A 12,397-nucleotide genomic window follows, 5' to 3' on the forward strand; every position below is an offset into this window, starting at 1 on the left:
CTTCAGTTGAAACAGCTTACATACAACCAATCTCAGTTTCTAATTAGGGTTCTTGTTTGTGGAATTTATTTTCAGATTAAATCTTAAGAATTTCAGTATAGGATTTTTTATTACACTGAGATTTTATCTTTGTTGGTTTCAGAGTAGTTGGTTAATCCTAAACTATGGAGGAAACGCTAAACCTATTTACAATTTTTTTTATACCAAATGATTATAAAGAGCAATATATATTGACATTTAGATGCTTAAAAGGGTACATACATTGTGGTACCTTGAAGATGCTTGTTAAATACTTAAAGTACAACCTGAACAACTTAAAAGTAAAAAAGCAGCTGTAGCAAAATGTGTTTAATACCGCCAGACAGGCAAGCTAAAGGGTCCCTGTTCAAGGGTTACAAATCAAGTTTTAAAAACTTATGTTTAATATACATCTTTATCTCAGTTAAATCTCCCCTTTAGGCTGTAGCAATCTGTTGATTGCCCTAATATTTGAGCACATTTTAAAAGAGAGAAGTGGCTCATTAAGATTAATCCATTATATTAAAATCACACCAATATTTTCTAATATTTGACTTTAAAATTTTGAACATAAGCATCCAGATTTCAGTGTTACATTTTTAATCAAGCTGTTCCAACACATCCGTGTTTTTTAAGTGGATATGTTCCCCCTATCCCCCTCCCCCTCAGTTCTTAGTCAAGAATGTCTGAACCATGTTTTCATTAAGCTCAAAAAACAAAACATAAACCAACCAACTACACACTCACCTTTGGAGAGAGGCACAGAATTTTGTAGTTCTGCGGAATTTCAGTTTAGCAAGCAAAAGTTTTTGAAAGTGAGTCAGAAGAGGGGTTTAAAATGAAAACACTTCAACAATCTAAACTATAGATGCTTTCATTCTGCCAGTTATAATTCCATCATGTTACTCCTGGGGGAATTCTGTGACAAAAGTTTAAAAAGTCTGTGCATAATATTTTAAAATTTTGCAAAGTTCTGCATATTTTATTTGTCAAAATAACACAATATAATCACACCAGTTTCAATTATTTTGGTAAATTATTTCAAAATGCCTGTCAGCAAGTATGTCTGTAACAATACAGACAACAAAAGAGATTCCCCGAGGAGTAGAGTTAAAGAAACCCTTATGACAACCCAGTTCCTGTTTCTCTGTTATGCTTTTGTTGGGCATCTCAGTACGGGTGTGTCACACTTGCCAGCTGGCACATCTTGGGGCAAAACTCTGCCACTCCAGCCTCAGACACACACACACACACACCCTCCCCCAGAGCCTTCTGCGGGGCACCCCGCAGCCCAGACACCCACATCCCTCCCCCCCAGAGCCCAGCTGTGGGGTGCCCCCGTCCCAGCCCAGCCACCCACACCCCCTACTGCCCAGAGCCCAGGGATCCAGAGAGAGAAACAGCCTGATGCTGGGTGCCAAGGTTGTACAGAGTTTCCTGCACACCACATCCTTCCTTCAGGACATGCTGGGAACTGCAGCTGCCTGGACACCTCTCCCTCTCCCCAGCAGTGTCCTGTATTTGTGAGCTGGAGAGTCAGACTCTGATGGGTCCAGCGGCCCCTAGTGATGGCCAGCAGCTCTGCAGCACCAATTCTGCCAGGAAAAATGAAATTCTGCGCAGAACATTAATTCTGCACAAATTCTGCACTGCTCAATGGTGCAGAATTCCCCCAGGAGTACTATGCAGTACTTGCCAATTAATTTAAATTATTCACTGTTAAATTATGAAGTTTTAAAATGTGTGAATCGAGATGTCATCCCAAAAGCAGAATTATTTTGTATTTTCTTTCCCATCCACCAACTAATGGGGCCAACTTTTTCAGAAACAGAAGCCTAAAAAGCCTAAAGTCTATACTTAGGCACTTGCCCTGATTTTTAGACATGCTGGGCACACAAATAGCTCCCACTGAAGTCATTTTACAATTACTTGGGGATTTTTTTAGTTGCAAATATTTATGAATAACTAAGATTATACACAAATGACTTTATTCATGTGTAACATTAGGTCTTCTGAGCTGGAATTTCTAGTATTTAAAACTAGAAGATTACACAAGACTTTTATAGTTGTACAGTTTATCTGTTTTATAGTGCAATGAGCTATTAAATTTCTGACCCAATTTAGATTAGTGAGACATTATTCAAATAGCCTTCTATAGGAGCTTGATCCTTCACCCATTGACTTAAGTGGTGCAGGATCAGTACCTAGTTGTGTAGGTCAAAAATTCGAAATCTAAGATATTTAAAAAACTAAAATTACACATTTAAAAAATTCTACACAAGCAGAACAGGGACGAAAGGAGAGAAGAGAAAGAAATAACTGGCTGATTTACATTCAATGTCAATTCTATCAGAGAACTTGTCAGTCTTATCAACCAGCTCTGTTACCTCTATAAATAACTACTTTGGATGTCACAATCCACAACAATGGGGTTTTCATAAAAGAAAAAGAGAAGAAACATGGGAGGGAGAGAAAGGGACAAAGAAGAACTAAGGAAGTGACAAAGCAACAATGATCATGATCTCACACACACACACACCCCCCCCAGGACAGGCTACCAGCGAGTGATATATTAGCAAATAATAGCACAGTATAAACACAGTGTTCTTGATGCACTGAGGGAAACTTTGAATTTAATTGTTATTTTATATAATCATAATTTAAATTTAAATGACAATATAAAATTATACTAAACTCTTCTGATCAGGAGTTCTTCATGAAAAGAGGACAACTTTAAAACTGAAGACTGCTTTATACCTATTATGGGGCTCACTTTTAAAAAAAAAAGAGGACAAACTGAAAGAAACAGTCACATATATTCTCAGCTCTTTTAAAAAAAGAGTGACTAAAAAACTCCTGCATTTTGATCCCTGCTGGCTGAAATCTGCACTACGTGAACCCTACTGAATCAGAGTGGGGCAAGGCTCTGCCATCATAATTCACATTGCAGGATGGGGCCTTAACTCATTTATAGAATCTACTAATGACTTAAAATTAGACACATTTTTAAGCACGTAAAGACTCAAGGTCAGGGTTATGTGTTATTCGCACAAGAGATGACAACCTCACAAACCCCTGAAACAAAGTACATGTTGCTTCCTACTCCTGATTAGGACCCTGAAATTGGATGGCAAAGGGTAATATTTTTTTCTTTTGTTTTTCACGAACTTCATTTTCTAAATATATTTATAATTTTAAGTCAACCTAAATGTGGTGTTGCTAAGGTGCAATTGTGCAGAAAGCCAGTACAATTGTATAATTTTAGTCCCACTTAAGGAATCATAAAATGGTTTCAGAACAGTGCTTCTATATCGTGATGCCAACTTTTCCCAACCTAGCACTAAAAATTTCCCAAATCTGGTGAAAAATCCCCAGATAGAGTTTTTTACAGTGCTTCTATATCCTGGGAAATTTCCCAAAACCTGGGAATTTGTGAGTAAAATGTTTCAACTTGGGAAATTGGGAATTTTCATTCAAAACATTTTACTCAAAAATTCCCAGATTTTGGGAAATTTCCCAGGATACAGAAGCACTGTTTCAGAAGGATTGAATGGTACACAGATCTCTGTTGGGTTCTCTATATTGGGGGGAATTTCACCCTGGACAATTTATGGTTTAATTCTGCTGCCACCAAACACCAGGAGCAGGAGAAAACCTTTGGAATTTAAAAAAGTTTCAGGCCGTTTATAATACCTTGATTTTACATAGCACTTTTCATCCCCATAGATCTCAAATCACTTTACAGAGAACATCAGTATCATTATCCCCATTTACGAATCAGGAACTGAGATACAATGCGGGGAAGTGATTTGCCCAAGGTCACCGAGCAATGCAGTAGCAGAGCTGGAGAATGAACCTGAATTGTCTCCTGAATGCCAGTCCAGTGCTCTAATCACTAGGCTACCCTGCCTTCCCCCGTCTGTAAAATATACCCCCAAAAGCTTTCCTTATTCTCTTTTCCAGTTGGCAACCACTGAATTTGCTTCATGTGTTTCCAATGGATATTAAAATAAAAATGCATTTTTGGGTCTTATTGGTGTACCATAGGTGTAAAACACTCAGACCCCGGTAATGAGTGAGATATAATAACCTGAGTATTATTATAGATGATGTTCTAAGAGTTGGTGAACAGTATTTCCCTGCTACAACATGCCCAAGATAAATACAAAAAATACTTTTGTACATCTAATGAGGCCTAAAAAAATATTTGTCAAGACTCAATTATCTTAAATTAGAATTCAGAGGATATTATTCATCAGGTGATAATTGAAAGGAAAATCAAATTTTATTCAAAGCTAGTTTCCTAGAATTTTTTTTTTTTGGTGTTTTCTTTACAAAATGAAATTAAAAGACTTGAAATCTGTGTTTTGAGTAAAAAGTGTGCTACGTACCTGTTGTATGTTTCTTTGTGACTGTAAACTGGATTGCAGCCTTCTCAACAGAGGAACACCATTCCTAGACAGTCTTTTAAGTAACCAGTAACTGTGTACTCTTTCAACAAACTGCTTCTTCCGTTGAATGGCCACCTGATTCATAATTTTATTTAATCTAAAATGTGGAAAAACTGAAAGTTTAATTTTTGCAGCAAAGCATCAAACAAGTTTTTGGTTATGGAAATTAAATATCAGAATTTTCATTTCTATCAAGATATTTTGTATACTACAACAATATGGCACTAACATTTATTATAAAATCTCTTTGGACTATATTGCTCTTGGTGCAATTTTGTCTGATTGCTAAAATAAATAAAACCTTTAACAGCAGCTACTCAACATTTTAGTTTCTATCAAATTACACATTGTGATACTAATATATGAAGATGTGTAAATTTTTATGAGTTACTAACCCAGGCATAAAAAAATGCTCTCAGATTAAATTTGACAGTAAAATCTCAGCAGTAGAATTTTTTTTTAAGGTTGATATTTAATCCTAAACCCCTGTAATTAATTTTTAGGGCCCTAAAGCCCTATACAAATTTTCAGATGAATGTTTTGTGTATTCATTACTTACTATTTTATGTGTTTAGTTAATTTTTTTTTAAAGTAGTATTTTTAGCTTTTTCTAAAAATTTAAAATGCACCTTAGATATTAAAATGTCAACAACAACAAAAACCCTCCTCTAGATTTGTTTTTTCTTAAGTGCCTAGAAGAGAGACTTTTCTGAAGAAAAAAGCAATTTGAAAATTAAAATATCAGAACACTGATGCCATAGTAGTGCGCACACAGCCTCAATGGAACGTATGTAAACATAGGAGCTCCAAGACTGGGTCATCAAATAGCAATTATGGGACACTTTCTAAAGGTAAAAAACCCAAACATTTTAAAGGATTCTTAAAAGAGAACATAATGTATTTCGTTCATAGACTCATAGACTTTAAGGTCAGAAGGGACCAATATGGTCATCTAGTCTGACCTCCCGCATGATGCAGGCCACAAAAGCTGACCCACCCACAACAGAATCTTCCAGCCTGCGACCCCTGCCCTATGCTGCGGAGGAAGGCGAAAAACCTCCAGGGCCTCTGCCAATCTACCCTGGAGGAAAATTCCTTCCCGACCCCAAATATGGCGATCAGCAGAACCCCGAGCATACAGGCAAGATTCTACAGCCGGACCCTCATTTTACCCGCGATGGCACGTTAATGCCTAATTGACTAAAATCACGTTATCCCATCGAACCATTCCCTCCATAAACTTATCAAGCCTAATCTTGAAGCCAGAGAGGTCTTTCGCCCCCACCGTTTCCCTCGGAAGGCTGTTCCAAAATTTCAGTTCAGTTCAATAGTCTTAAACTAAAAAAGAATTAGGCATTTCTTAGTGGATAATCCGTGTAACGTATTTACAAAGAAGTTAATAAATATAAAAGAACAGTTTACTCACCTTCTGCTCCACTTCAGGTATGCATGTGCCGCTTGAGCCCTTGATCGGAGATTTTCCATTAGCAGCATCCGTTCGGCCTGCACGTGCACTCTAGACAACCCTGTGCCACGAGGGTACATAGGGCTGTGTGGGCAAACTGCCCTCAGTTCCTTCTCTAGCCAAACATCCAGCAAGGACAGTCCAAAGCAGAGGGGACGGAGGGTGAGTAGCGGAGCACCCACAGGGACACACACCTCAAAGAACCACAGTTACTGCACAAGGTGGGAAACCTTTTCTTTTCTATGAAGTGTCCCGATGGGTGCTCCTCTTCAGGTGCCTCCCCAACAGTATCCTCACATGGAGGAAGACGCTTCAGAATCAAGTCCAGGACTGAAGATAATACAACAGAACCAAGTTCCGCACCAGATCTGATGGAGTGAACCAAGGCACAGAGTTTAGAAAACGTATGCACTGAAGCCCATGTAGCAGCTCTGCATATCTCAGAAACTGGAACGTTTCTGAGTAACGCTGTGGAAGTTGCTTGTGCTCTGGTAGTGTCCTATTATCCTTTGGGAAGGCAAAACACCAGCTGCATTGTAGCAAGCAGTAATACATCCAGAGATCCATCTCAACTGTCCTTTGAAGAGATTGTGGACCTCTTTGAACTTTCTGCACTGGAGACAGAGTCTAGGTAATTTCCAAAATTGCTTGGTACTATCCAGATAAAAGGCCGATGCCCATTGTACATCTAACATATGAAGAAAAGTCCCCTGCTGACATTTATGTGGTTTAGGGGGGAAAAATACAGGTAGATGGATAGAATAGGGTGCTCCCAACATAACAGTGATGTGTTCATTGTCACAGTTATTGCTGGAACTGGGCAGATGAAAAGGATACCTGCACAAACTTTGTGCTGATCTTTCCACCAATCCAGGGAGTTCCTCACCTGGCAGGAAACTGTGACCTGTTTGTCCAACTTAACTCTGGGTGAGGAATAGGACTTCATGAACCAGCCTTGAAAGTAGCCAAGGCATAATCCTGCATGCTTGGTCACAAAGGTGCAAGCTACCACACGACCCAGGAGCTGCAAGCCATTCCTTACTATAATACTAGGGCTTCCCTGAATTGTCCAAACCAGATTCAACAAAGTTATCAATCTGTCTGCGGGAAGGAAGTCCCTAGCTGCCAACAAATCCAAATATGCCCCATGGAATTGTATTCTCTGTACCGGGGCTAACTTGGACTTCTTTACGTTTAGTTGGAGACCCAACTCCTGGAAGAGGGAGAGACCTGTCTGGGTGTAAGTTAGTATGGCTTCATAAAATTGGCCCTTATGTAACCAGTTGTCGAGATATGGGAAAACTAAAATTGCTTCTTACAAAGGTAAGCAGCCAATCCTGCTAACCCCTTCGTGAACACCCTTGGGGCTAAAGAGAGATCTAGACAGAACCAAACAATTTCGGAAATCACCTAGACACACTGTCACCAACGTAGGAAGATCAAAGCGGTCCACAATCTCTTCAAGGGACTGCTGAGATGGACCTCTGGTGTGTTACTGCTTGCTACGATGAAGCTGGTGTTTTGCCTCCCCAAAGGATAATAGCACGCTATACCAGATCACGAGTATTCAGTAATGAAAATGATCCTGGCCCATGGTGAAGCACAGGTATCTGCTGTGTGCCAGAATCACTATCTGGAACTTTTCAGACTTTACAAATTTGTTCAGTCGTCTTAGCTCCAAGATCGGTCTCCAATTTCCAGCCTTCTTTGGCATGAGAAAATGGAGTAAAACCCTTTCCCTTGAGGGGATGGGACTGGTTCTATTGCTCCTAAACAAAGGAGGGAGTGTACTTCTTGACTTAATATAGTCTTGTGAGAAGGGTCCCTGAAGAAGGATGGAGAAGGGGGATGGATGTGGAGGGATGTGAAATGGATGGTGTAGCCCAATGTTATAACATCCATGACCTGTTGTAATACACTGCCAGGCCTATTGGAAATGAAGTCTCCTGAAGTGGGGAAGGAGGCAAAAGGTTGCAGCTTGCAAACTAGAAGTGAGGAAGAAGTCGAGCCCTCAACCAATCTGTCAAAATTATTGTTTTGATAATGACTGGGTACTAGGTGAAGGAGGGTAGGAAGTTCTTTTCCTCTGGAATCTGTCTTTTTCTAGCAGGTTCAGTGGCTCTGTGAAACCAGAGTACTGAGTTGAGTGCAATCTCTGGGCAGTCTGAGACCTGCTAAATCTCCTCGTTTGTAGGAGTGTATATATCCAGAGACCTCAATGTGGCCCTGGAGTCCTTCAGTGTGTGCATGGACCCAACCATAGCTCCCAAGAAAAGCTATGGGAGGTCCTCAACCACATTCTGAGACTCTCTCAGAAATCTCGCTAACTGGAGCCATGACACCCTGCACATGAGTGCAAGACAAGAAGTAATTCTTCCACTCTACTCAGCACTGATAAGGCTTCAACTTGAGTACTATGTCCAGTTCTGGGCATCACATTTCAGGTAAGATCTAGATAAACCGGAGAAAGTCCAGAGGAGAGCAACAAAAATGAGTGCAAAACATGACCTATGAGGAAAGACAAAACAAAATTGATTTATTCAGTCTGGAGAAGACTGAATGGGGACTTCAAGTATGTAAATGGCTGTTATAAAGGACGATAAATTGTTCTCCTTAATCACCAAGGAAAGAAGTAATAATGGGCTTAAACTGCAGCAAGGGAGATTTAGGTTAGCTATTAGGAAAACTTCCTAACTGTAAGAGTAGCTAAGCACTGCAACAAATTATCTAGGGAGGTTGTAGAATCTCTGCCATTGGAGGTTTTAAGAACAGGTTAGACAAACACCTGTCAGGGATGGTCTAGAATAGATAATACTCAGTCCTGCCTCAATGCAGGAGACAGGACTAGATGACCTATCAAGGTCCCTTCCAGTTCTACATTTCTATGATTCTATGACAACTGCTATGGAGATGAATCTAGCAGCAGTGTCCATGGCACCCAAGGATGCTTGGAGAGAGGTTTTGGCTAAAGACTCTACTTAATGATGACCTGGAATTGTTCTCTATGCTCCTGTGGAAGATGTACATAAAGGATGCAAATTTGTTGTAGTCATGTAGTCATACTTGGCCATTGTTGCCTGATAGTTTGCCATCTGAAACTCAAAGGTCCTGAGGCCGCCTTCCGTCCATGAAGGTTTCACCTTTTCTGGTCCTTGGCATAAGGAGCAGACCTGGAGTAATGCTGTCTACCCTGCCTGTTTGCAGCATCCACCACCAGGGAATTAGTTTGGGTGTGGAAAAACAAAAATTCTAAGTCCCTACGGGGAGAAATAATATTTCTTATATGCCAGTTTACAAGTTGGTGGTATGGTGGCAGGAGTCTGCCACACAGTCTTGGCTGGATCCAGGAGCACTTCATTAATAGGTAACACAACCTGGATAGGTGTCACTGACTGCAAAATGTCCAGGAGCTTGTGGTGTGAGTCTTTAACCTCCTCCACTGGTATCTGGATGGTGTCTGGTAACCCTCTTTGCAAGGTCCTGGAATTGACGAGAATCGTCGGCCATCGATGGTGGCAGAAGCGTGACTGTCTTGTCCAGCGATGAAGACAAAATCGGAAGGGGTAGGATCTTTGTCCGCCCTAGCCTCCTGTTCCACAAAGGTCTCCTTGTGTTGGGGGTTTGCTGGAGAAGATTGTTTGACCCTAGTTTCCTGGTGCAGTGAAGCCAGATGTCTGGCAAACTGCTGCTGATATGCAGCGCAAGGAACTCACTTGGAAATTGGGAAGGCCCATAGAGGAGAGGAGATGGTACCCAGGACTGATCCCACCATCCCTGATGTGGGCAAGGATCTTCCCCTTCTCAGTTGAGACCTTAGCTGAAGTTGGAGGGTCACTGAACCTCTTCGGAGACAGACGTACATGGGGGTATCCTGACCTGACCTGGAACGGTCAAAGGGAATGCTCCATCAGCAGCAGCTTCAGTTTGGTCTCCCAAGCTCTAGATTTTAGAGCCAGGACAAAGTTACACTTTTGGGAGATATGGAACTCCTCCAAGCAACTGGTACACTCAGAGTGGCCGTTGTTGATCAGGAGAGCCTCCCAACAAGAGAGGCAGCATTTGAAACCTGGCAAGCCAGGCCTACTCTCCCAAGCCAAATAATCTTGAAACCTCTCATCTATCTAATTAATTCTATACTAACAAACAAACAACTACAAAACATGCTGAGACATGCACAAGTTGGATCCCTTAGAGCTCTGTCTCAGGCCAAGGTGGTAGAGAAGGAACAAAGGGCAGTTCACCTATGCAGCCCTTTGCACTCTTGGACTGCAGCAGAAGGCTGGATAGAGCACATGTGTGGGTCAGACAGACACTGCTAACAGAAAAATCTCCAATCAAGGGCTTGAGAGGGGCATATGTACCTAAAGTGGAGCACCCATAGTGACACTACTCAAAGAAGAAGTTGTAGTTTCACCCACTGCCAGTGGTAACCAGTTTAGCAAGTGAGTTAATTTCTCAGTGTCAGACCTCTATCCAAGTCTAGCTCACTTTTGACGCGCTGAAAGATTATTAATTTATCTGTAACCACTGTTCTCTGAAAATAATCAAAAGAGATCCCCAACTTTTAGGCCTACTATTGCATGCAAATGAGATGGGAACACACAAAATTCTAAAGCTGTTCATGCAAAAAGGTGCTGTTTTATTTGAGTCCCTGCAACGGAACTCAAAAGCTTTACAAAGCTCTAACCACAGTTCCCTTCTGAGTGGGAGGTAAAATAATAAAGGGTTACAGAAACCTCATCTCTGTGGGAAGGAGTGTAAGAGTGAATGGAAACATGTTAACTTTCTCTTCAGTAAGATATTATAACAAATGTCCAGCCATCGAGAGTAAAACACTCTAAGGATGTTTGAATAAAACAAAATATTGCAACAAGCAGTAGCAACTGCAGAAAAGGTGTTGGTTTGATTTTGTACATGAGTATTAAAAATTACTTTTTTTAGTAGAGGTATAAGATACCTGCATATATTTTGTTTTTGTTTTTCTGTTAATGTAAAGAATGAGACAGTTCTTTAACAACAAAAAACATCAAAAACAAAAGAAAGGAAATGCCAAAACTAAAAACTAAAGTTACAAAAGCTTGGGCCTGGAAAGAGGTCCTGTATCTCTGACAGACAAGCCAAATTATCTGGAAGCTATGGGTAAAATTTTCAGAAGTGCTAAAGCAATTTAGGCTCCTAAGTCCCAGTGACATTTAATGACTAATTATATGCAACTTAAATGCTCTTGAAAATTTTACTTTAAATGAAAGCAATACTGCTAAGCAAGCATGTAGAAAGGTGGCTGCTTTGCAAATCTCCTGGATATGGGGGGGGGGCGGGGGAGGGGAAAGGGATGACCCTGAGGGAAAATCAGAGGCTGGCTGCCATAACAGACTTTTCTGATATGGAATAGGCTTTAAGACCATACTAAGCTGATAAGCAACACAGTAAAAGATACAATTAAATAACTGCTTTGACATGGTTCTCATGCAGACAGAAAAACCTATTCAACTGAGTCAAAAATCTAGGTCAAAACTACAACTTGAAGACACCCAAGCAACCACAGCTTGAGCTGCTTGTGTGATCAGATGTGGTGAGACTAAACCACAAAATCCTTATCAGGTTTAAGGGGACTACTGGATTCTTGGAGCATTTGTGTCTCCCAAGCTTAGCCAGGACATTTGCTATCAAAGGTAACAGAAAGCAGTATACAACAGCTTCCCTTCACAGTGAGTAAAAAGGAGAAATTTGCCAGTGCAAGATCTTCTCAATGGCTTATGCAAACAAATCACAGGCCATTCAGATGTTTCAACAATTTATTTCCATCACGTTCCTGCTCAGAACAGATATGGACCACTAACCCTCAGTTTGTGTTTCCATTACCAGTAAAGCATAGCCCAGAGGTCGGCAACCTCTGGCACGCGGCTCGCCAGGGTAAGCACCCTGGCGGGCTGGACCAGTTGGTTTACCTGCCGCCTCCGCAGGTTCGGCCGATCGCAGCTCCCACTGGCCGCGGTTTGCCGCTCCGGGCCAATGGGGGCGGCGGGAAGCAGCGCCAGCCGAGGGATGTGCTGGCCGCGGCTTCCCGCCGCCCCCATTGGCCCGGGGCAGCGAACCGCGGCCAGTGGGAGCCACGATCGGCCGAACCTGCGGAGGCGGCAGGTAAACAAACTGGTTGCTGACCCCTGGCATAGCCTGTCTTTGACGGGGAGAAGAGGAGAAAAAAAAAAACCCAGAGAGAGAGAGAGAGAGAGAGAGAACCTGATTAGCTATGTGACCATTTGGAACACCTTGTGGAACTCTTCTCAATCCTAAACTCTCAGGACTTCCACCATGGTAATTGTGATCCAAATCTTCTTTACTTGGTCGCAGAAAACATAGTGGACCAACCGTCCATTTGAATCAGGCCCTCCTTTTAGAATAGCAGGTTTATGAAAGTCCTTTGTGCATTAAGGAATAGCTGCAGCCACAAGATATTTAGTTC

At 41.4% G+C, this 12,397-nt stretch overlaps 1 protein-coding gene across 1 annotated transcript in view; it reads right to left on the reverse strand.

Annotated features, from left to right (window-relative positions):
• Positions 1 to 12,397, reverse strand: part of BRD1 (bromodomain containing 1) — a 117,087-nt gene that overhangs the window by 79,909 nt on the left and 24,781 nt on the right. Inside the window, exon 3 of the mRNA XM_065423195.1 lies at positions 4,410 to 4,566. Coding sequence (XP_065279267.1) covers positions 4,410 to 4,566 — 157 coding nt within the window. The remainder of the gene's footprint in view (positions 1 to 4,409; positions 4,567 to 12,397) is intronic.

The sequence above is a fragment of the Emys orbicularis genome, chromosome 1 (assembly GCF_028017835.1).
Source record: "Emys orbicularis isolate rEmyOrb1 chromosome 1, rEmyOrb1.hap1, whole genome shotgun sequence".
Classification (NCBI taxonomy): domain Eukaryota; kingdom Metazoa; phylum Chordata; order Testudines; family Emydidae; genus Emys; species Emys orbicularis.